Source organism: Primulina tabacum, chromosome 3 (genome assembly GCF_025594145.1).
Source record: "Primulina tabacum isolate GXHZ01 chromosome 3, ASM2559414v2, whole genome shotgun sequence".
Lineage (NCBI taxonomy): Eukaryota > Viridiplantae > Streptophyta > Magnoliopsida > Lamiales > Gesneriaceae > Primulina > Primulina tabacum.
Genome location: NC_134552.1, coordinates 7966843 through 7992347, shown reverse-complemented (window position 1 = coordinate 7992347; position 25505 = coordinate 7966843). Strand labels below are relative to the sequence as shown.

The 25505-nt window shown below is 36.8% G+C and overlaps 3 protein-coding genes across 5 annotated transcripts; 2 read left to right on the top strand and 1 right to left on the bottom strand.

Annotated features, from left to right (window-relative positions):
• Positions 1–8886: 8886 nt before the first annotated feature.
• Positions 8887–10060, bottom strand: LOC142538357 (uncharacterized). The gene has a single exon (XM_075643693.1). It carries the CDS (start codon positions 10058–10060, stop codon positions 8972–8974), a length of 1089 nt encoding a protein of 362 aa, XP_075499808.1. The 3' UTR covers positions 8887–8971.
• Positions 10061–12464: 2404 nt separating this feature from the next.
• LOC142539849 (uncharacterized) lies at positions 12465–16480 on the top strand. 3 transcript variants are annotated; one of them, XM_075645589.1, is made up of 9 exons: positions 12465–12647; positions 12786–12850; positions 12957–13008; positions 13912–14182; positions 14277–14338; positions 14902–15064; positions 15164–15260; positions 15762–15844; positions 16282–16480. In XM_075645589.1, the coding sequence occupies exons 2-9, from the start codon at positions 12825–12827 to the stop codon at positions 16287–16289; spliced, it is 762 nt and encodes a 253-aa protein (XP_075501704.1). In that variant the 5' UTR covers positions 12465–12647; positions 12786–12824; the 3' UTR covers positions 16290–16480. The 3 variants fall into 3 exon arrangements, 2 of the variants coding, with proteins under 2 accessions (XP_075501704.1, XP_075501703.1); XM_075645588.1 differs by lacking the exon at positions 12465–12647 and having other exon boundaries at positions 12659–12850; XR_012818980.1 differs by lacking the exons at positions 12465–12647; positions 16282–16480 and having other exon boundaries at positions 12659–12850; positions 15164–15358.
• An 801-nt stretch (positions 16481–17281) lies between these two features.
• On the top strand, positions 17282–24719 carry LOC142539848 (coatomer subunit gamma-like). Its single transcript, XM_075645587.1, has 18 exons — positions 17282–17466; positions 17976–18073; positions 18406–18456; positions 19180–19293; positions 19376–19576; positions 19660–19761; positions 20353–20460; positions 20562–20795; positions 20994–21244; positions 21360–21531; positions 21631–21786; positions 21880–21930; positions 22033–22170; positions 22270–22473; positions 22582–22713; positions 22792–22965; positions 23350–23589; positions 24020–24719. The coding sequence occupies exons 1-18, from the start codon at positions 17421–17423 to the stop codon at positions 24212–24214; spliced, it is 2667 nt and encodes an 888-aa protein (XP_075501702.1). The 5' UTR covers positions 17282–17420; the 3' UTR covers positions 24215–24719.
• The last annotated feature ends 786 nt before the right edge of the window (positions 24720–25505 follow it).

Sequence of the window (25505 nt, the reverse complement as noted above, 5' to 3'; positions counted from 1 at the left end):
CTAATCCCAAAAAGCTTCGAATCTCAGACACATTGGTTGGTTTAGGCCAATTGATAACAACTTCAACTTTACTAGGATCAACAGATACTCCTTGTGCATATATAACATGGCCTAAAAATAAAACTCTGTCCAACCAGAACTCACACTTAGAAAATTTCGCATACAATTGCGCTTCTCTGAGTGTTTGGAGAACTAATTTCAAATGTTCCTTGTGCTTTTTCTGTGACTTGGAATAAATCAAGATGTCATCAATAAAGACAATAACGAATCTATCGATGAATTCTCAGAATACACGGTTCATTAAATCCATAAACACTGCGGGTGCATTAGTCAAACCGAAAGGCACAACTAAGAATTCATAATGCCCATATCGTGTCCAAAATGTTGTCTTATGAATATCTTCCTCTCGGACTCTAAGCTGATGATATCCGAAACGAAGATCAATCTTGGAATACACAGATGTACGCTGCAACTGATCAAATAAGTCGTCAATACGCGGCAGAGGATATTTATTCTTCACAGTAGCCCGGTTTAACTGCCGATAATCGACGCACATTCTTATCGTTCCGTCTTTTTTCTTTACAAACAATACTGGAGCTCCCCAAGGTGACATACTGGGTCTGATATAGCCTTTCTCCAGTAAATCCTGTAGCTGTTCCTTGAGTTCTTTCAACTCTGTTGCAGCTAAACGATATGGTGCTCTAGAAATAGGATTTGTCCCTGGCATTAATTCAATGCTAAGATCTATTTCCCTTTGAGGTGGAAAGCCTGAAATCTCATCAGGAAACACATCTGGAAAATCATTGACAACGGGAATGTCTGAAACTTTCAATCGTTCTTCCCGTGTTGCATCAAGAGCATAGATAAAAAATCCTTCATTGCCGATTGACAACAACCTGAACATCTCCATTGCAGATACTAATGGAATTCGAGACTGTGAATCATAACCATAAAAATTCCATTTGCTGCCATAATACGGTCTAAATCTGACAACTCCATGGAAACAATCCACAGTGGCTCGATAATTCGTCAACACATCCATACCCAGAATACAGTCAAAATCAGTCATGGCTAATTGATTAGATTTGTTATCATAATATTAACCTCAATTCTAATCACACAGTTCAAAACTATCTCACGGGACATTAAATATACACCGGCAGGAGTAGCAACTGACACAGTATATAACAAAGGAATAGTAGCAATCTCATGCTCATCAACAAATGCAGCAGATAAAAAAGAATGAGATGCTCCTGTGTCTATCAATATGCGTGCAGGATAATCAAAAACATAACAAATACCTGCAATCACTCCTCCTGGTGCATCCTGAGCCTGTCCTGAGTCAAAGCATGGACTTGGGCTTGCTGTGGCCCTGGAAATGGCTGCTGAATAGGACCTCTGGGAGGTGGATAATTAGACTGCTGGAATGATTGGGTAGGAGCATATGGTCTAAAAACTGGTCCACGGGGAACTTGACCAAGCTGTTGTGGCTGGAACTGCTGTCTCCCTGCATTAGGACATACCCTGGCGTAATCTCCAACCTGACCACAATTATGACAAGTCCCCTGAACTCCTACACATTGGGAACTAAAATGTCGACCACCACATCGGTCACAATGCACAGTGCTAGACGACCCAACAGAACCTCCCCCTCGTGCACCGCCTGAACTGGAGGAGCTGGATTGAGACTTCTTCTTGAATTGTTTTCCTTTTGCCTTGTACCTCTGCTGTTTGGGTTGTTGGTATGACTGTACAGGCTGATATGGAGGTAAATCCACTGGCATTGACATACTACTCCCAGATCCCTGAGAAACAGATTATGGACCTGGCTGTAGGTCTCCTCTGAGCAAACTTGCTTCAATTTTCTTCGCTTTTTCCACTGCTTGAATATACGTATTAGGCGATCCAGTCATTACCAAAGTATGAACAGTCCGCTGCAACCCGTGCAGAAAACGTGATAGTTTAGCTTGATCATTCCTGGCAACATGTGGAACATAGGGCAAAAAAACAGAAAACTGTGAAGCATATTCCACCACTGATTTGTTTCCCTGCACCAACTGATTGAACTCTTCTTCTTTAGCCGCATAATATGATGGTGGTGCATATTCTTGGGTAAAATGGGCACGAAAAGCATCCCAAGTAATAATTTCACCAGAGTCCTTCATTGCTTCCTCTGTGGCTTTCCACCAGATTTGTGCTCGGTCTTTAAGTTAGTAGATGGGAAGCTTCAATTTAATATCTTGGGAATACTCCAACAAATTAAATAGATGATTTATACTTTTCAGCCAGCCTGCTGCTTTTTCTCCGCTCTCGTTGCCAAAAAATTTTGGAGGACGTAATTCTTGAAACTGAGAAATTATTAACTGCATTCCTCCAACTTTCTGTGTCAGCTGTTCCACTTCTTGCTCTATCGCTACCTATCTAGCTCCAGGTCTTTCAGGTCGAGGAGGTTCTTGGTTCACTTCTTCTTCAACATTTTGAGCGACTTGTCCTCGAGGTCGACCACGTCTACCTCTAATGATATCTGCAAGTCCTCGAACATTTTGCGCCTCAGATTCTTGCGCTATTTCTTTTCCTTTTCTACCTCTTCCTCCAGGTGCCATTCTACAAGACACGAGGATTAAATCCACAGGCAGATAACAGGTAAAAGAAATTTATAGGCAATTTCGAAATTACATACCATGCCTAATCAGCTAGTCGTTCTAACGCATGTAAATTCTAGCAAATCACACCAAATAATTCAAATAAGAGCAACTAGTCAAACACATGCACAATCATGTTATTTGTGTCTAGACTCAAGTGCCCTAGACTCTAATTCGAGCATATCCCAGTTATGCTCTGATACCAACTGTGGGGGCTCGTGCTCTTGATTAATATTTAATGACCAAACAACCAAGATTTATTAATGTAAACAGCGAAAGCGATTAAAAATTTCCTTTTGGGCCAATAGAAATTTCTGCATGACCTCCCCGTAAGTAGGACATCTCAAAATTTCCAAACAACACAAACAATATTTATATACTCGAAATAAAGTCATAACATCAATTCGTAAACCTATAGCCGCACTAGCCAGGACCAAACACATATAGAGCCGGCAAGGCTCGATCACACAACTATCAATTCAAAACATCGTAAAAATAACAGTACATCTACACGGGGCATCTCCCCGGTAAATGTATAATTCCATAATATAGTATATATATATATATCTGGGAACTCTCAACCATGACTCGACGACTGGGCACCACTACCTGACGCTCCACCAGACGCGTCAAATCCTCCTGGATAACCTGCTATGGCATCAAAAACAACCACAGCATAAAAATAAACGAGGGGTCCGGCCCCAGTACGACGAACTAGTAATATTACGACAAATATAACTGACATGAAATAACATCAAGTAAAATGCAATGAAATGCAATGCAATGCGTGTCGGTAACAACAAAATAATGGATACCAAAGCGGAGTCCAAATGAAACGCATCAGCAACAGTAACAGTGGCCACCCGTGCCAGGACTGCAGCAACGTAATATCATGCCGCCGCTCATCCATGCACGTAGCATCGAGGGTACGGGAGCGACCCGCTCAGTCCTCATGCAAGTCATCAGGAGTGTTAATCATACCCACCCACTCCATCGATGACGCAACAAATCGATAGATCAATATCAATAGCAATCAAAGGAGTCAAAGGCTCGAAATGCTATGCACTAATAGTATCAACTCAAATAAATGCATGAATGCAATCACGTATTCACAAAAGCACATAAGGCACGTCACAACTCATTACAAAGTACTTAACGTCTTTTCATATCATATAAACGTCATAATAAAACAGTTCATGCGTACCTTAACTGATAACTAATTTACCACCGAAAATATCTTAAATCCTCAAAAAAGTCCTGGAAATGCCAACTCAGACAAATCACCTGAATATTAATTTAAATGGTCTTATTTATCATATAAAAATTCTAGAACCATTTAAATTCACTAAAAATCCAATTTCAACAATTTAGGCATTTTAAATTCCTAAAATTCCAATATTCGATTAAATGCCTAAAATCAATTATTTCTATTTTATCGTCGCAAAATATTCTTTTTACCTTTAAATGACGCTAAACGAATATTTAAGCGACTGCGATAAATTCTAGGTTCACCAGATTATACCTCCAACTCGCACAATTCCGGAACCTACAACAATAAACCAATAATTAATCAATAATGATACATTATTTGAGTCGAAATTGAATTAACTTCACGTAGGCAACAATTCGCACCGAGTCAGCTTGTAATCCGAACAACAGTGGCTGAAACCGAGCCTCAACCAAAGCTAAGCGGCAACATGCGGCAAACTCGCCGGAGAAGATGACCGGAATTACGCATAAAACAGAGGGTTCTCGAAAATTTACAAAAGTGGTACCAAAAAAAAGCTTATGACATAAGGAACAAAACCCCTCAATCAATTTTTAGTTTTGAGCGACGGAAGACGACGAATTTAGCGGTGAAAGAGGCGGCGTTTTTCGTTGGGTTTTCGGAGATCACGATTTCACCTAGCAATAGTGGTATCAATGGATAGCTCTCGTCGAGAGGATTTCGAATATGTATTTACTTAAATTTTTGGGCGATCGGTGTGGCCACAATCGACGGTCAAAGCTTCGAAATTTAAAAACAAAGAAAACGCAGATTTCGGTCGGGAAGATGAAGACGAGGAGAGAGAAAATAAATTTACGTTTATCCTTTTTTTTAACTTAATCTTTAATTTTGGGCTGGGCTTGGTGTTCACTTGGGCTGGGCTCTAACACCTAGAGTTTGGACTATTGTATAATTCAAAAGAAAGTCGAGTTTCACCGTTATTTAAAATTAATATTTTTTACTAAAGCAGTAAATATATGATAATCCAATTAAAGAAATATAATTTACAATACATTTAAATATTATAATTTTAAATTAGAGGTCAACTCGCCTTTCGCCCAGGGTGAATGATTTCCTTAACCACGTCATTAGCTGGTAAAGATGGAGCGAGTAGTATGAGAATAAATGCATTGGAAACCAAACAACAGAAACTTCACAAGATGATCATGCACTTGAATCACGCAAGCAAATCATATTAATTATTTTTCACAAATTGGATTTCTGCTTCATGATTGCTGACAAATTTAGCCTGCAAGATAGAGGCATAGCTGATATGAGAGTTGGGAACTATTACAGTCAGTCGCTAATTTCTGCAACAGGTCCTCAAAAAAATGCATGGATATCAAGTGGCCGAAATTTGTACTGATAAGAACAATACACTGCCCCATCCACGGGCATAGATTACACAAGACAAATCAGAGGTCATCTAGGAGAGTAACACAATCCAGTATGAACTACTAAAACATCATCTGATCCAGGAAAGTCGTCAAGCATCGCAAAGGTAGAAGATATGCTTTCACCATTTGATCACCATATAAGAAGCCCTATGCCCAAGTACAATAAGCTGAATTGAAGAGTGTTCTTACTCAATTCTAACCCAACACAGTATTTCTCTGGACACCACAATATGACCTGATTATATGATCATCCTATGTTATTCGAACTTCTTCACCAAATTCTCTAACCAAGGGGCGAGGGCCGAGTCCAGAGATCTTCCTTTCGGTGGTTGACAAAGCACGAGTAAAGATAGTTTCTTGAATGGTGTTTTCCACACTTTTTGGTTGTCTTTTAAATAGTTTCACCTGAGAGCTAATTTAGAAGGTAAATATCTACGACGCACGTAATTTTCAAGAATGAGATCAAAAGGTCACATCGCACCATAATTACATATCAAACTAACAGGAAGATGTCTCGAGGGACGGAGAGAGAGAGAGATGCAGCAGAAGATGATGATGATATGTACCAGTAAATACTCTTGTTCTTTGTTCACATGACTCATGCCCAAAGAAAGAAGGGCATGATCCATCTACGATGTCACCCCGATGGTTTTACATCATTTGACAACGTATTCAGAATCCTTAGCAATCCATTTTCAAGACAAACGTGAAAGCAAGAAACAACATCGTTACCACTGACAACGGTATATGCTCGGTTAAACGTATATTATGGCATCTGACAAAAGCAGAAATATTGAAAGAAACATGTCCAGATAAATATAATCGAATGTCTGAGTCTTTTTTTTTCGAGGCAACTGTATAATAAATTTCACAAGTCAAGTTTCCTAGGGTATAATATATAAGCCTTGGCAGCTGAGTGGGATCCGTCCCCCGAGGTAAAGACATGAACTCCACTCCCGACGGGCAACCAAATGCAACCAGTGAGCTTCTTAACTTCTTTCCATCTCATCTTATTCACTTTCCTCTCCATTTCATCCCACTTGCCCCCTGATGCATATACGCTGGCTAATTGGACTTATCGTTCTCCATTATCACGTTCAATTTCTAGTATCTTGCTCTGCCATTTTTGTCATTACTGAAAAGTACTTTTCTCCATCTTCCTCATAGTTTTTGGAAATCATATTTTCATATGAGACAGGAGCACTTCCCAGATGGAGCTGCAAGGTATTGCGAGGAGAAACGTGTACAGTGGTTGGTTCAATATCAACTTACTATCGCAAACATGGAATTTCCTGACGTATTTGTCAAAAGATTCTTAGAGAGAGACGATTTATCTGGATGATATGGTATCTGTCAAGGAAAAGAACTTGTGATAATGAAAAAAACTTTGAGCTCTAAAAAGTATCATTTTTAGTAGCAGCACAATGAGAATTACAGAAGAAGGTTATCGCCTATGAATTGAAAGTATTGTAGCAGCATTGTAAGAATGAATGGCAGGGCAATTCTCCTTTGGCAAGAAAAAGCAGCACGTACGCATGTCTGGCTACCTTGCCAAAGGAGGATCGCACAGTCATTTTTTCCCCACACAATACGCCTTTCGTACTCAAATTAGGCTGCGTAGAGATGCCCTTACATGTTTCAGATACAAGAGATAACAGTTTATATATGCAACCTTGTCTGGCGGCACATTCATAAGTATATGCTGAAGGACATGGCATATACTTTGGACTATTCCTTCATTCGGGATTCCCTTTGCTTTTCAAAGGGTCAGGGTCCAATTATTTTCTGACCTCTCTGCATCTTCCTGTTCGTTGGATATGCTTTTTTATTTCTCCCCTTAAGTTACCTACTTATTAGACAAGAAGTGATTGAAACATATGTATGATGTGCTTTTGATGTTTTATGGAGCATTCGATCCTTTTGCTTAGGAACAAAAGATTCTTGTTTTATGATGTTATACTAGATAAGATTGATGATGGCGCGAGTCAATTCATCTTTAGCGGTAAATTATTCTGGGATAGTGTATTTTCTAACATTAGTTCCATTATTATGAATGGAATAAAAATGCTTGTTCATATTTTTGTTATTAGTGTTATAAGTAAAGTGACCGTAATTTGTTCATTATTTTCTGATGAACGATATGTTCCTCAATTTCATAGGTGTTGAGCCCCCATAGTAGAACTAAGAATCTACCTTTTCTGCAGAATGTGCAATGCCACAGTTCAAGATAAGCTTAAGCTTGATCATTATTTGTTCATCTTTTTTCTCAGATCACATTCATCGCAGGCATTAATCCTTTTTGCATTATCTAGCTCATACTTTTTTCCTACATGTATAAACTGAAATTTTCTTGACACGGTTTGTTTTTGTGGAAAGGACGTAAGGGGAAGCTGGTGAATCGTGATTGGAATACCCTTTGACGCTTTTCCATCTTTGGATCTTTCGATTACCACCCTAAAATACTCGAGTTTCTCACTTAGGCAATTATTTTCTAAAAGGTGTTTGATTAAAACCATTGTTTTCAAAACCGACTCACTCGGCCGGTTCAATTGGAAACTGGCCACAGTCTGGTTCGAAACATACTCGAAAACCGTTTTAGCAATCAAACTGGTCAAACACGGTCAAGAGTGATTGAATTATTTTTTTAATTTCGATCCGATGAAAATCCGATCATATAAACATTGATTAAAACAAGACACTAACCAAACTACCATATAAACTTGTTTCAATGGCTTCAGGGACATCATTACAGGTAACAACAAAATGAAATTTTACATTAAGAAAAAAAAAACATCAAATCCATATAATCATGCATGGCTTCCTATTTCTCACTCTTTCCGTTCCATTTGCTTGCACAGTTGCATGTATATATATGTACAATATAATATGTGTATGTACACACACACACACAACAAAAGCACCTTTTAAAAAATTAGTCGACACTATGTCACTATCTATCATGGATTATATGCAAAAAATATACAAAATTCAATGGGAAATGGAACTATGGCGTGTCCATACCCGTTTTTCGTGGCTTACTAGTCAATACAGGAAGATGCTTCATGGTTCTGTGCGCATATATACTAGTGTGCACCACGCAATCTGCCCTACCACGACTGTAGAGGCTACTGCGCCTATGTAGCTAGCTAGTACACGAACTTCTGCATGTAATGCATATGTCTATCTATAGTATGCTTCAAACCAAACACGAATGGCATATTCGATAACTCAAAGACATTATGGATGTGTCTCCTGCTGTTGTTAAAAATAAATCTAAATCAGAACTATGTGGAACCGTGACCAAATTATTGTAGAAGTATAGCCAAACTGAAACAAATCCAATATTCACAAAAATCAAATAATCCTTTGGACAATGAAAGAGTTATTAAACGAAACCAAAAAACTACAAAAAAAAAAAGAAAAAGAAAGAAAGAAAATAAACCAAAAAAAACTTTACTCATCAAAACTTGAAAAGAAGCTACCTGCACATAATAGGCATGCATGGCGACTACCTAATATAGTAAAACTGTAAAGTCATGTCAAATGATTGCATGCTATATGAGAGCTAATTAGCGTTCAATGTATGTGCGCCTAGAGTGATTGAACGATAGCCTGCAGATCTTACCCACATGCAGCAGCATGAAATCATGACCAAATATTTCGTATTATCGATCGAAAGGTCCTTTGGGATCAAGCTGTTTGCACAATTGCACGTAAGTCAGATAGAGCAGTCGATCTTTAGAACCTGTACGATGATTATTCGTGTGTTTGCAAAAATACTTGAGTTGATCTAACGTGCAGAAACCCAGCATTTGGCCCAGAAGCAAGAAAAGCCAATTAACTGTCTTTTTCTTATCGGAAATTACAGGTTTCACGCTATTGTTTTTTCCACATAATCTGCATGGAAGTAAAACAGGGATCAACCAAGCAATGGGGGCTCGATCTTGCATTTGGCCCTTGTTTTCGATGATAAATTGGAAGATTTCTAATGATTTCTGCCGCAAGTCGAACCCCATCTCGTAGTTTCGGTCGCATCTCTTGCATTGGACGTCACCGATTATGGTGTGGATCGGGATGGAGAGTAGGTGCTGGAGGCTGTGCACTGTGGCACGGAGGTTCGTTGCCCAAGAGTACGGCGGCGCGATCTCGAGGCTCTTTCCTCCTCGGGGGAGTTGAGTAGGGTTACACCGAGAGCGTGGCGGCCGTGGGTGGCCATATCCATTGCAAGAAGGTTCTTGAAAGAGTGACGGTGGAGGCGTAAATGGTTGTGGAGGGAGTATTGGGGAGTTGATGGTTGCTGTGGGGGGAAACTGTCGATAAACTGGTGACGATGGAAACGAAGGTGGCGGTGGAGAGAGTATTGTATATTTGAGGGTTTCGTTTGGATATAAGTTTCGATAAACTTCCGTCAGTGGCGGAGGCGGAGGCGGTTGTGGAGAATGTGTTGGAGAGGCGGGGGAGGTTGGGATCGGGAATAGTTGCAAAGAAACTGGTATCCGCGGTGGTGTCGGGGACAATTGCCGAGGTGTCCGTGGAGAGATTCTTGGAGAGTTTACAATTGCGCTCGTGGAAAATAGTCCATAAACCGGTACCGACGTCGGTGGCGGCGGCAAAGCTGGAGACGGTTGCGGCGACCTTGGAACGAATGGTTTAAGGGACAAAGAAAGGTTTAACGGGTCATCGTTGTCCTCTTCGGGACTGACGGCGTCGATCTTTCTCTTCTTGTCGATGTGATGATGGTTTCCGTTTTCCATCTCTATTATTTAAATTTTTGATATGATCTCTATTATATATATATGTATACAAATTACAAAGTTGTAAAGACGAGTTGGAGTAGAAGCTAAGAATGCGAGTAAATGGTAAAATTTATGGTGTGATTGATTTTGGTTCACTAGTGTCAGTCCATGTTGACAAAGGCGGCACTGTAGCTCGGGTGAATCTTTTTATTTTTACTTTTTTAAATTGATATTTTGGTTCAAACTTATATTGAAAAGTTGAAATAGAAAAACAAAGATAAAATGATGAAAATTTAAAATTTTTGTATTTAACTCAAGTAGTTTAAGTAGAAAAAAAATACCTCCCCAGTTAAATTAAGATTTTAGCAAAAAAATCTAATTAATTGAAATATATTGCTTTGTATTTTGTAAAAAAAAATTAGCTCAGGTAATATTGTATTTCTGCTCCGCTAGTGCCGGTTGGTTTGAGATAAACATAGGAAATTACTATCTTTTAGAATTCCACCATAGATATTATGATAGATAATGATCAGCTGCTAAATCACCTAGATAGATATAAACAGACATATACACACCCGCAATCTAAAAATGTTTTCCTCAATATTTGGTGAAGATAACATATATAAAATTCTGTATCAATATCAGGCCACAACCAGTTTTTGGACTCTCAGTCCATCCCTATCCAAAGTAGAAGGCTCATGACAGGCTCATATATCTTCCTATAATGTTTGAGTGTTTAATTCATAGATTCGCTATATTAACTTTCAGTAGCACTCTTAGCTGCTTTCTCATTATATTTTGTGTCTTTGACTTGAGCGCAGGGGTGGAGCCACATGCTCCTTTACCCGAGCTTTAGCTCGTGTGGTCCAATTTTTTTTAAAAAAATGTATATGTAAATTTTGTATAATTTTGAAATAATATGATATTAGCTCGAGTAGATCAATTTAAAATATTAAAAGATTTTAGAGTTTAAAATCTCAGCCTGTGCATAGCTATATTTCTGGCTCCGCCACTGCTTGAGCGTCGGAGAGGTTACGCCGGGACACCATCCTGGCCCCTTTCTAACGATCTCCTTCGTGATTTTAGGCATAAAGTAAATTCGAGTTCTGCATTAGAACTATTATTACCTGCTGAAACCGAATTCTAAATTTTCAATGAGTATCAAATATATATATATTAAATTAGGCACAACTACGCTACCTATAAGGTCTTTTTTTTTTTAATAAAACCTAAAAACATCATCTTTTTGAAATAATGGCTTGTAGATAATTCATATTTAATTTTTGTAATTAATTTCAAATGTGTAAATTTGAAAATACAAAGAATTTCTGGCTTGGCAATCTTTATAATCACTACAAGAAATTCTGCATACAACAACGCACATACGACAACGATTTTTGTGAAAAACCGTTGTCGTATGTTTTTAACAACAGTTTTAGCGAAAACCGTTGTCTTTTGGGGGTCAAAGACAACTGTTTTTTGGGGGCAAAGACAACGGTGTTTAGGATCACTTAGTGTTTTTTTAGGGTCATTGACAACGGTTTATGAATCGTTGTCTATTAGCGTGTTTTCTTGGACAATCAACAACGGTTTTAAGAAACTGTTGTCGATTAGCGTGATTTTTGGACAAACAACAACGGTTTTGAAAAACGTTGTCATATTTAGCGACGGATTTTCTAAAACCGTCGCTAATTTAAAATTAGCGATGGTTTTACGTAAAACCATCGCATGTTTAGAATTAGCGACAATTTTACAAAACCCGTCGCTAAATTTAGCGACGATTTTGTTTAAACCGCCGCTAATTTTAGCGACGGTTTAAAGCCAACCGTCGCGAAAATTAAAACATGCAACGGTTTTTCAATTACCGTCGCTTTTAAGCAAAAATCGTCGCAAACTGTCTATAAATAACACCATTTTCGGTCCATTTTCCTCCACAACACTTCACAACACTTAAAATTTTTTTCTCTTACAAGATTTTATCACTTCACACAACACTTAAAATTTTTCTCACCACTTCGTAACACTTAAAATGTTTCTCTCTTACACGATTTTACTACTTTACGACATTTAATTTTTTTTTCTCTTACACGATTTTAGTTTCGATTGTTAGTTTCTTTTATATTTATTAAATTATTAAAAGTATTTTTTTATTTTTCGAAACAAATTAGCGACGAAAATTTTGATTACTAACCGTCGCTAAAATTAACGACGGTCTTGATTGCTAACCGTCGTTAATTTGCTAATTTCTAATTAGCGACGATTTTCAAAAAACCGTCGCAAATTCTACCTATCACAACGGATAAAAACCGTTGTCGTTAAACTAATTTTCAACAACACCCTCAGTTACAATAATTTTAAAAAGACTACACGAATAAAATACGCTGTGGTACGCCGTTTTTGTTGCAGTGAATTTATTTATCTTTCAAATGATTTTAAAATAACTTGGGATCAGTTTGGCAACAATTTACGACACACGGCTCCAGTTCCCACGATGGGCATTATGTGTGGGATTAGAATCATGCAGATTAACATTGTTCAAAGAAGAAGACACAACACGTAAACCCACTTCTTCTCGCTGGATTTCCACCCCTACAGCTCATAATTGGTATGTTTTTATTCTCCAAAGCCATCACACCGTTTGTTTATCTGATATTCATTCAGTACTTCTCAAGTGTAAGAGGAAATGGCGCTGACTGGCTTTGATTTATGGGTTCCTGGCCCGTTTGATGTTGATCTTTTTCAGGAATCGTATAGGCTGGATTTCGACTTCATTCGCCTCATTATGTTCATACGCTGGATTGAATCAACGTTAGTGGATGTTATTTTTGTTTAATTCCTCGTTGTCTGTGACATGGGATTTGGCTTATTTATACTTGTATCGTTATGGATTACATTGATTTGGTTACAATTACAGTGTATTGGATTTCGGAGACGAAATGCAGAAGGTTTCCTCATGGGTCCGGTCGGTGAGTGTTTACGCCTTTTCATTTCGATTCTTTGAATACTAGTGTTTTCTTGCCGAGTTTGAGAAGTACTTGATAATTGTTGAAATTCGCTTATCATTCGTGCCGCCCTTCATGATCTTGATTCTCGAGTATTCGGTAAAAAACGGGAATCGGGTGCAAAATATTTGGTATGCAAAAGTCCGTAAAATTTTAAGTTGGTTTTTGGTGGTTTTTGTTGTCTTATATCCTATGAACGTGCACATGTACACCTTGGTTTTTAGTCTATGCATCACTTTCCGTCTCCAGCTTACTTTATAAATGTCATTAACATGATGTGACATGTGTATGATGAAATCCTCAATCTCTATTCTACGTATTCTACGAAAATTTCGATGAAAACCCCCTTTCAACTGCTTCTCTTAATGGAAGTGTTAATTTCCCCCGAATGTATCCCACTTTTGGCCTGATACACCTTTCCTCAAACTCAAACTTTTGGGAAAAAGTGATTTCTAACGTACTCCATCAGTTATGTGTAAATTCAAGGGTGAAAACAAGAAGATTAGCATAGGCTATGCAGTGAGTTGATGAGACGCGAAATCCATTGTTTCTGAAAAACCACTTCTTTATATTGTAGCCCTCATTGGACCGCCTATCAAATTTCATAATATGGATTGATGTATTATTACATTAGGATAAGCTATCATACAGGTACAGAACCGTGACTTTCATTTTGGGGTGACTAAGCTTTGGGAATAGCATATCGTATATATTTCTCTCTATGCCATGATTGGCATTATTTTAATTTGAGGAGCAAACAACGCCCCCTTTTCCTATGTAGGTTCTTTATGCAGAAACACTGATAGGTACTATGATGCATATTTTCCCAAAAAAAAAAAGAGATTGATTGGTCTAATATTCTCACAGATTGGTGATCTCGGGCTGTGTTTAATATGGCACATCACACATTTGGTTATTAGTTTATGGTACTTCATACTGGGTTTGGCCGATGGTATTGAGAGTTTTCTTATCTATATCGGCGCATTGAGGTGGTACAAAGCTTGTGATATTAGTAGAGTTCAGAATCTGGCAGTTGTTTTTGACAGTAAAGAAGCTCTTCAGACAATCAAAGTTCTTGACTTATTGCGGTGGCTTGCAGCTAATGGAGTGAAAAATGTATGTCTCTATGACAGGGAAGGTATAAAAGGGCAGTCTCCTATTACCTATTATTTTGATTTGATTTCGAGATATTTAGCTATAATGGTAATTTACAATTGTGTTCTTCGCTGCAGGAGTGCTGAAGAATTTCAAAGAAGCTCTCCTGTTATTGTTGAAAAGCGAACAAAAATCTAAGGTGCCATTCAATGTCCCTAAATGAAATTGAAATTTAAGGCTAGAAATTATTTTGCATTCATGAACTTTACTAAGTTTGAGAATTCAAATGGCGCCTCTCTTTGACTGCATTTTACTGAAACGGTATCTAAGGCTTGTCAACATTGGAAAAGTGAAAACAGTTTTTTTATTCACTAGCTAATTTGTTCAATTTAATTTGAGTGTCCACTAAGTTTTTAACATTTAGTTTAGGCATACTAATTTTAAATTTTTGATTATTTTGATAACATGAAATTAAAAGTTAGTCCTAGCTAAACTTAGAAAAGTTAATAAATCAAAAAAATCATTGTTATTTTTGGTAATTATTGTTTCCAGAACATCACATGATTGGATGACATTTGTTGCGAAGCATGACATGAAAATAATATTTCCTATTCAGACATGACGACTAACATTACAGGTCAACCACTTTACTCAACAATATTAATGCATACATAGTTATCATATAATTTTTTCCTTTTGGAAGCATCACAGAGTGTCATATTTTATGTACCTTTGTGTTTCTAAAATGCCTCTCTTCTCCAGGAATCCACAAGCAAACTCTTTTTGGAAGTGATTTCCTTTTCTGATGGAAAACATGCAGTGACCAAAGCAGCTAACTTTCTGTTAGAAAAGCACTATTTGAGTGTTAGTAAAGAGAAGCGGAACTTAACAGAGTCGGACATGAATGACGCTCTTGGAGCAATGGGTTGTTTTCGTTTTTTCTCTGTTGTGTTTTTATTCTTGCTATGGGAATAGTATTTTTAATGATGTTCATGTTATCAAAATCACTGATTTGTAAAATTAGGATATGGAGGCTCAGAACCCGATCTCATGTTGATTTATGGGCCGGCTAGATGCCACCTGGGGTTTCCTGCTTGGAGAATTCGTTATACCGAGATTGTGTGAGTATATACTTCATGCTTTGTTGAATGCCAGCAATCGAGAAGACATGGCATATATTGCATAAAGTTTATCATGACAGTTATCAAAACATTTGTCGGTAAAATTCCTATATTTAGCCTTCTTAGTTCTTATAACCTGGCATCTCTTTTAATTGAAAGTTTCGTCGAGAGTGTCCCATTTGATATAGCAACATTTGCTCACTATTTTGCTGACTTGTTAGGAATACTTTAAAAAGGTTATTTGGTTTAACAAATCAACAATTTTATATCGGAAAGATCAAAGACATATATATCATGCTCTGCCGAAACCATTACTGACCTTGAAACCGATTTGTTTACAATCCACCTCATCACATGATATTGCTGTTGCACGATGTTGCAAAACAAGTAAAGGAAATTGGCACCATTCGAGTTGGTATCTTACATTGTTCAGCCGGGCACAAACAAAGCAAATCCCGACTTGCTTTACTCGGAAATAATGGACTTCGGATCCTCCTGCAGGTACATGGGCCCAATGAAGTCTATGAAATTCGGTTCCATCATAAAAGCATTTCACAGGTTCACTATGTTGCATCAAAACTATGGTAAGCATATATACTACCCACAAAGCTGCACTTTTTATTTAATTTGGCCTGTATTGGACTTTTGACGCTTAAGTTTCACACATAGATGTATGAGAGCTAAGAAGACAAATTTCCCAATTGCTATAATATTCTTGATTGCAAATAGATCGAAAACGAAAATTAATTATTTTTAAGGGTTATTTATCCATGCAGCATTCAGTTAATTTATATTGTTTTGCCATCACTTTGCATTAGCATTCGATATCTACTATCGTCACTCCGTTTTCAATTCTACAAAAGAATTGCGTGTAACTTCCCAAACTGGATGGGGAGCTATATATAATAGACCCCTTCAGATTTTTGGAAAGAAAGTGAAGAAGTTATTGTGGACTTGTAAGAGAGTAAGTCTGTTTGATGTACAAGGATTCATCGATTGTATTTTTATTTTTCCTTTCCAGGTACATGATTGGGTAAGCTTCATCAAGTTGCCTTTGCACGCACGTGATAAAACATATTTGTCGACTGGAGATTAGAAATATACAGAGTTTTGGGATTTTGAGTTCAGGGAATTTTTGTCCAAGTTGTAGCAAACAAGTTCTATTTACATCCCATGTAGAAACTTGGTATTGATAATCAATGAATGACTGTTCAATGACATTTTGAAGTTTTTATTGAACTTTGATGCGCCTATAAGATTATGGTCTCAAGGAATATGCTTGACTTTATTCATCTATTTATGAAAACCTTTGAAATAGGTAACGAACTGAAATAATGTAATTTAAAAAATGGAATTCGGCATTTTGCAATTTAAAATATATTAATTTCATGACATTTAGTTTATTTTTCATTTTATTTGATTGGCCATGTCCATTAACTTTTTTTTCATTTTAATCTTGAGCTAAATTTATTTTGGTATATAAACTATTTATAAGTATTCAATCTGATATAAAATAAATAAATATATAGAACTAAAATTAAAAAATTTCCAGATATAACTAATATAAAATATTAAACAACATATGAATTTCAATTTATACACAAAATCATCATTTTTTATAAATTACACAATCCATAATAAAATAATAATATCCATGTTAAAAAAAATTAAGGCACCAATATTCAAAATTTTAAATGGTATATAATTTAGGCAAAAGATCAATTTTAATCCTATATTATTGTATTAATAAATAAATTTTAAAAATATATTATATTTGAGTATATAATATATATATATATATATATATATATATATATATATATATATGTCGAGATTTATTTGTGTTAATTAATAATATTAATATTATAATATAAAGATGAATAAAAATATTGAATTTTTATAATTAAAAATTGAAATAATATATAATATTTTTAAATAATAAAGTTAATTTTTTAAAAAAATATAATGTATGTTTTCGATATGAAATAATATATACAAATATCATTCTAATACATGTAAATTTGTAAAATAAAACATGAAATAACTCCACTTTCAAATCATAACAATTTTTCCCATAACTTGCGTGTATGTAATAGTAGCTAACAGAGCAATCAATTTTGTCGAAGTATTTTCGCTTGAAGACGCGGAGATCTCAGTACAATGGCTCAGCCACTCGTGAAGAAAGACGATGATCGCGACGATGAAGGTGCATTTCAGAAATTCGATTCGATATATGTTCTTAATTTCGTTTCAACGGTGAAATTTCGAATTGTTGAATTATAATTTCAGTTCTCATTTATCTTCACCTGATTTAAAGTCGACTTCAGATCTGCTGTTATGTGGAAATTGGAGATTATGATGTGAATGTTGTATGTATGACTGATTAGAACACTAGAGAATTAGATCGAGTGATCTATTAGTGTGCGATTTGATTTTCAGTTACGGATCTTTAGGCCCGTGGTAGAGGCTGGATTTCGCTTGATTTGGTTAAATCACTAGTCTTTGGAGTAAGGAACTTATATTAGGTTCGCACACTCCTAATGTTAACTGTAGGTCATCGGATAAATAGGAAGTAATTGTAGCATTATATCATTGATTCGGTTTTTACTGGATCGTTCAAATTGGAGGAGATATGATTGTTATTGAGGTTTTATCTGATAAATTTTTAACGTTATAGCCTGATTCATGTTATAACATGGAACTTGTTATACTCAGTGGATTACTCTCCGTTTTCTGGGATTGAGAAGGGTGCAGTATTACAGGAAGCTAGGGTTTTCAACGACCCTCAGCTGGATGCTAGGAGATGTTCACAGGTATCTTAATTGTTGTCATGTCAATCTAGTAAACACTTCGTGCATATGCTCTAGGATTTGGTTGATGAAAAGGAAAGGGCAAAGCTTTGAATATAATTCTTACTTGTTGTACTTTCAGGCATCTGTAAGGTAGTTATGTAAAGATTTTAAATTTAGATAAACGTCTCTAGTGTTTATGATTGCATGAGTTGTACTTTATGTTTTTCTTGGAAACCCAGCCATTTATTTTCATCATCTAAACTAAAATTTTGACTCTAAATTTGTAATTTGGATTTACTGTTGTGTATCTTTTGTAAATAATTACTTCTTTGAATTTTTTTTTTACTTTTCAGGTCATCACGAAGCTTCTATATCTTCTCAATCAAGGTGAGACATTTACAAAGGTGAGTACCTATATCTCTCGTTCTCTCTACCCCACAGGCATATAATGTAGGGTACTTGGCCCTTTCCATATTTAGCTTGCATTTTGATTTAAATTTTAATTTGCATTAGCAAATTCTACTTTAATATTTTCTTTTCTTTGGGCCCAAAATTTGATGGTCCGTTTCAATCACTAACAATAATGTTAGTAGAATATAGGAATTAAGCCGAAAGAACCATCATACTTGTCAGATCAGACCCATTTATATATTCCTCGATACACCCCTGTGGCCACCTACAGATGATCCCTCTCCTGGAACCATGTTCCTCATTTTCCTTGTAATAGTCCACATAAGAAGAAAGTAATTGCCTCCTCAGATGTGAGATCAAACTAATATAAAATGGTCATTGTAAAAACAAATAGAAACTGTAAGGGAGGCAAGATGAATCCAATGCAATGCAATTCATTATCTGGGCATGCTATAACAAACCAAAATTTGAGTAACATAGCGCATTCGAAATATCAAATCTCAACAAACACGAGGGTCAACAAAGTCAATTAATTTATACATGAGACTCGATGTTTCCAAAGCATTAAATCTATTTCATTGTGGCATAGCAAAGGAGCCTGTTGACTTTTAAAAGTTCATTGGTACATAGTTTTTATAACATTTATTTGATATTTAATTTCAGTCAGAATACTCAAAGTGAATTCTGATGGATGTTGCGCTTAATTTGACTTGTAGATCGAAGCTACAGAAGTATTTTTCTCAGTAACAAAGCTGTTTCAGTCTAGAGATAACGGCTTGAGAAGAATGGTATATCTGATGATAAAGGAGCTTTCACCCTCTGCAGATGAGGTAAATCATATACATTTGTCACTTCCTTTTTTATATACTTTCGATGTGGGAGAGAATGAACTTGGCTTTTTTATGATCCAAGGTTATCATCGTCACAAGCTCCCTAATGAAGGATATGAATAGCCGAACTGATATGTACCGAGCAAATGCCATCCGCGTCTTATGTCGAATTACTGATGGAACGCTTCTGACGCAAATTGAAAGATACCTAAAGCAGGCTATTGTTGATAAAAATCCTGTGGTTGCCAGTGCTGCTCTTGCAAGTGGTATTCATTTGTTACAGGTACAAGATGATGTTTGGGGAATCATATCAATCTTTAGTGATTGAAGATTTCAGCATTAAATAATTTAAAACATTTATAACAGACAACCCCAGAGATAGTGAAAAGATGGAGTAATGAAGTGCAAGAAGCTGTTCAATCACGAGCTGCACTTGTGCAATTCCATGCACTCGCTTTGCTCCACCAGGTACTTGTTTTGTCGTTCATTAGCATCTGTTTGATAGTTATATCACCGTTATGAACCTTTTATTTTGCCTGGACCAGGTTGCGGGACAGTGATACTATTCCAGGTCTTATAATTAGAAAAATGTATATAACTACTTGTCAACACCATGGGTATTGAGCTGGGGGCTAAAATTTGAATTTTAAAGTATCGGTGTTCTGGATACTGGCTCCATGTAAAATTTATTTAGCAGTTTGTTTGGCTTCATTTCCTGATTTAATCATGAGGAAAATAAAATTAGCTTCTAATGTTCCATCTTCTGTTAGTATTGATGGGCGTAGCATTCAAAGGTTAATCTGTCCCAGAAACATGAATCATGTCAGATTAATTCTTGTTGTTCCTTTATTACCGCCTATGAAAAGAGAAACAATGAAATTCGGTTATTTTTTCGCAGTCACCCCAAAAAATTGTTTTTTTTTTTGTTTATCAATTTATAAGAGTGAATAATCTTGCTCGGAAATTATTCAATTTTCTGATTATTCTTGGTTCATGGGGTCGTTTTGAGCAGTCTCGATGTGATTCAAGTGGCTTGACATGTCTATTATTGAATTGCAGATTCGACAAAATGATCGACTGGCTGTCAGCAAGTTGGTTACCAGTTTGACCAAGGGGACTGTTCGTTCTCCTTTAGCTCAATGTCTTCTAATTCGTTATACTACTCAGGTGTTTTTTCCTGTGATATTTTCTTAATTGCCTTGTTTTCTTGGTTTCATTTGACATTCGTTTCAGTATTACGTGAGCATTTGCTTCATTGATATATGTAGGTCATCAGAGAGACAGGTGTAAATACTCAAACAGGAGACCGCCCGTTTTATGACTATCTTGAGGGGTGTCTTCGTCACAAAGCTGAAATGGTTATCCTTGAGGCAGCTAGGGCAATCACAGAGTTGAGCAATGTGACTACCCGAGAGTTGACTCCTGCCATAACTGTTTTACAGCTCTTCTTAAGTTCTTCTAAGCCTGTGCTTAGGTTTGCTGCTGTCCGAACTTTGAACAAGGTTTGTATCTTTATAAGGATTATCGTATCTTATCTTCTCGTCGGTGATTGATTTTCTCAGTTATGCCTGAGTTGCTGATGGTCTGCCATTTTTTCCTTGCTTTCACCTCTATATTCTCCGTATTGGATGCACACCGCCAGTCTTCTTAAGGAAGGAATTAACTAGTTTTCATCTAATATAGGCTTGAAATTACTGCAGGTCGCAATGACACATCCTATGGCTGTGACAAATTGTAACATTGACATGGAAAGTTTGATTTCAGACCAGAACAGAAGTATAGCAACACTTGCCATCACCACTCTACTGAAAACAGGCAATGAATCTAGCGTTGAACGCTTGATGAAGCAGATCACCACCTTTATGTCTGATATTGCTGATGAATTCAAGATTGTCGTGGTAGATGCTATTCGATCCCTGTGTCTGAAATTCCCCCTCAAGTACAGATCATTGTGAGTGATTGTAGAGTTTTACTAGTTCCTTGTCTTCTGGGAATGTTATCTTCCTTTTTCATATTGTTTGAGTGCAAATTTCACTAATTATGTTTAATAATCTGGATTTGCTTAGGATGAATTTTTTGAGCATCATTTTGAGAGAAGAGGGTGGATTCGAGTTCAAAAAGGCAATTGTTGATTCAATTGTGATTTTGATCAGAGATATTCCAGATGCCAAAGAAAGTGGACTACTGCACTTGTGTGAGTTCATTGAGGACTGTGAATTCACTTATCTTTCCACCCAGGTAGAATTTGTCTTCTTAGAATATTGATTCATCCCTTCTTCACGGCCATCTTATTTGGATCAATTATCAGTTGATTTTTATTGTTTGATGTTCAATTAGATACTTCACTTTCTTGGGAATGAGGGACCCAAAACTTCTGATCCCGGTAAATATATCCGCTATATTTACAACAGAGTGATACTTGAGAATGCAACTGTCCGTGCCAGTGCTGTTAGCACATTGGCAAAATTTGGTGCCATGGTTGACTCCTTGAAAGTAAGTCTAAACTTTAAACTGTGCATCTCCTTTAGTATTATTGTTAAGAATCTAGAGTGATTAACTGGAAAAAACCATTTACTCTTGCTGCAGCCCCGAATATTTGTTTTGTTGAAACGTTGCCTATTTGACAATGATGATGAGGTCAGTTTGACAGTTCAACATAGTTGGTGCTTACTGCACCTTTGCTATTTCATGTCAGTCTGCTTTCTGAAGCTATGCTCAAGTTTTGCTATCATCTTATAGGTTCGTGATAGAGCTACTCTGTACTTGAGTACCCTTGGTGATGGTTCGGTTAGTGAAACTGCCAAGGACGTGAAGGAATTTTTATTTGGCTCCCTTGAGGTACCACTGACCAACATGGAGACAAGTTTGAAAAACTATGTAAGTTTCGATACTAAATTGGTGCTTGTTTTACTGTTATGCCTTCTGGATTTGTTTTACTTGTATGCTTGATGCCACTCATTTGTTCATTTGGAACAGATACAGAATCCCACCGAAGAGCCCTTCGATATCCAGTCTGTACCAAAAGAGGTTAAATCTCAGCCTCTTGCAGAAAAGAAAGCCCCAGGCAAGAAGCCTGCTGGTTTGGGTGCACCACCTGCCACCCCTTCCTCTGCGGCCGATGCTTTTGAGAAGCTCCTCTCTTCTATCCCTGAATTTAGAAATTTTGGAAGTCTTTTCAAGGTTTGTGTTTCGATGTATTTGAACTTTCTGTATAGTTTCTGATTGATTTCCATAAATTTTAATTCTTACTACTTGAGCTCTCAATAAATTTTTATATCCTGTGGTCAGTCATCGGCACCGGTGGAGCTTACAGAAGCTGAAACTGAGTATGCAGTTAATGTTGTCAAGCACATATTTGACCGCCACGTGATATTCCAGTACAACTGCACAAATACAATACCTGAACAGCTACTTGAAAACGTATGGACCATATTTTCACAAATATTTTTTCCTTTTGGGCCTCGGATGAAGAATTCTTGATTTTTGTTCTTATGCTAGGTGACTGTGCTTGTTGATGCTTCTGAAGCCGATGAGTTTTCGGAAGTAGGATCCAAGCCTTTAAGATCTCTACCATATGATATACCAGCGCAGACATTTGTAGCATTTGAGAAACCTGAAGGTGTCCCTGCAGTTGGAAAGTTCTCAAACTCGTTGAGATTTATTGTCAAAGAGGTACTTGTTCCGTAATCCGGTCAACTTTGACGGATATTTGCATTTCAACAGTCTTATATTTTTTACATGCGCTACCACTTACATCCAGATGGACTTGTGGTATGAAGAGAAAAATGTTATTCCGTCCATGATTGTTTGCTACTTGAATGCTTTTTACTACATTATCAGTTGGTATTTTTGCATCCGCCTATAATATGTGCACTCGAATAATTTTTATTTCGGACCTTGCTGAGGATAGTTTTAAGTAGATAAAAAATGTGCATTTCTAGTATAATTATTTGAATCATTATGCCTTCTGTGGCCCCTCGAGGTGGGGAATACGTCCTTTGTGAACGTAGGATTGTAGTGATTCTTCTATTACTAATTCCTCTTAAATTTTGTTAGGTTGATCCCTCAACTGGTGAGGCTGAAGATGATGGCGTAGAAGATGAATACCAACTAGAGGATTTTGAAGTTGTTGATGCGGATTATATTCTTAAAGTTGGGGTCACCAACTTCAAAAATGCCTGGGAAACCCTCGGCCCTGATTTTGAGCGTGTAGATGAGTACGGTCTTGGGCCTAGGGAAAGCCTGACGGAAGCTGTTAATGCTGTCATCAATCTTCTTGGCATGCAGCCCTGCGAGGTTGGTAGCTTAATCTGATATGATTTTTTTATTCTTGTAGCGAGTAGGATTAATTCCACGAAATTCCTGTTATAACTATAGCATATTCTAAAAAAAATTACGTCGTGTTCACCACATTCGATATGGAATTATTTTTTTTCCCGGAACTTGCTCACCATCACAGGAGTTTTAAGGCAGATATTTGTCGTTTCATCTGCATATAGAAAAAAAGAGTACATTACATAGCATTGGTCGCTCTTGACCTCCAAAACTCAAAAGCATGGAAGATACAATGGGGATCCATAGTGTCACTGTGACTGTGTAATGGAATTCTGGTTGAAAATTTTGGATGTGCAAGGAAAGTTCACTGCTCAAGAACACTGACCCCAGCCAAATAACATGTCTTTTCTGGTAAGAAACTGAATGCATTTTCTTTCATTTCTTGTCACAGGGAACAGAGACGGTTCCGAGCAACTCAAGATCGCATACATGTTTATTATCAGGTGTATACATCGGTAATGTGAAGGTGCTTGTGCGATTATCTTTTGGAATTGATGGCGCAAAAGAGGTCGCAATGAAGTTGGCTGTGAGATCTGAAAATGAGACTGTCAGCGATGCTATACATGAAATTGTTGCCAGTGGATAACCCCAACCGACCCCGTCCCGTGTTTGTTGGTCAAGATTTGGCTTCAGTTACCTTGTAGTCTAAGGGTTTTGTTTTTTGATCACATAATTTTACGTTCTAGAATTACTTCCAGCTTTACCCTTGGCGGATAATCTACCAGCACACGAAGCGATTATAGGTTTCTTATAATTTTTTTATTTAATGACATTCTTTTTTTGAAATTAAGAAAAATTCGTGCCCTTGGTCTGTCAAGGTACTTAATAGATCATGCTCTTGGCGAATTGGATTGTCGTACAGATGTCGAACGGACTTTATTTGACTCTTTTATGGCCAAAATGTTCTAAGATGTCCATTGAGTGCATCGCTGAAATGAATATCGAGGATGCATGTCAATGGAAATTTTGACGACCCGAAAGAAGAAACTAAACAAAAGTTCCTGCTTGCTATCTTTTGTTATCATAATCTTTGTTGCTTTCCGCAAAACTAAGCATGATAACAGGTTAAATCCAATTTTGATTTTGACTTCTTTGTTTCTCATCTCTCATCTATTTACTATTTCTATCTACCTTTTCTTTTCTGTTTCTTTATTTTTTAGGTTACTTTTTCTTTCAACTCATAAGATCCGATTTCAATTATGACCTCTTTTGTTCGTTTCTACGTATAAATTTTATGCATTTTGTGTGTGTAAAACTCAAACAGTTTTTGCTGTTAAATTTTTTATGATTTTTTTTAAAATATTTGATCTTGTATATTTTGTATACTTAGAGAACATATGATTATAATTGAATTAAAAATTTAATTTAGTCAATAAAATACATTATGCACCGCAAATATGTATGAATTAGTTAAACTTGAGTCACATTTACAGCCCCTTATTTTAACTATACATTCTATAAGTTTCATTGATCGCTTTTCACATTCTATGTGAAAAGGTTAATGCAGTCGCTCCAGAGTCCAGATTAAATGGATTGTCTAGTGGATTATGGAAATGGAGGGAGTTATGAGAAGATTGATTCAGCTTAGTAGGGCTTACAATTTGTTCGGATGATGCCGGAAAGGAAGGCAAAATTCAAAGGGAGGAGCCCGGCGCTTAGTCGTTTAGTGTATGTTCTGTAATTCGCCGATGTTTTAGAATATGAAATAGCATTCCTGACCAAGTCAGGCTTGGCAAATGGAGCAAACAAAACTGCCGGCGGAATCTCTCCGGTTAAAATTTCCTGCTGCCCCAGATTTGCGCGATAAGAAATTGTTGGTTGAATAGTGTATTGTTCAACTCAGATACGTGCTCCTGGTCAGTCAATATTTTGATTAA

What these genes read in the sequence shown, in the direction of transcription:
- LOC142539849 (XM_075645588.1), top strand. Translation starts at nt 12,726, where the DNA reads ATGGCGCTGACTGGCTTTGATTTATGGGTTCCTGGCCCGTTTGATGTT. An exon ending in ATACGCTGGATTGAATCAAC is followed by an intron (nt 12,851 to 12,956) that starts GTTAGTGGATGT and finishes TTACAATTACAG; the next exon opens with TGTATTGGATTTCGGAGACG. An exon ending in TGACGCTCTTGGAGCAATGG is followed by an intron (nt 15,065 to 15,163) that starts GTTGTTTTCGTT and finishes TTGTAAAATTAG; the next exon opens with GATATGGAGGCTCAGAACCC.
- LOC142538357 (XM_075643693.1), bottom strand. Translation starts at nt 10,060, where the DNA reads ATGGAAAACGGAAACCATCATCACATCGACAAGAAGAGAAAGATCGAC.
- LOC142539848 (XM_075645587.1), top strand. Translation starts at nt 17,421, where the DNA reads ATGGCTCAGCCACTCGTGAAGAAAGACGATGATCGCGACGATGAAG. An exon ending in CGATGATCGCGACGATGAAG is followed by an intron (nt 17,467 to 17,975) that starts GTGCATTTCAGA and finishes TGTTATACTCAG; the next exon opens with TGGATTACTCTCCGTTTTCT. An exon ending in TTTCACCCTCTGCAGATGAG is followed by an intron (nt 19,294 to 19,375) that starts GTAAATCATATA and finishes TTATGATCCAAG; the next exon opens with GTTATCATCGTCACAAGCTC.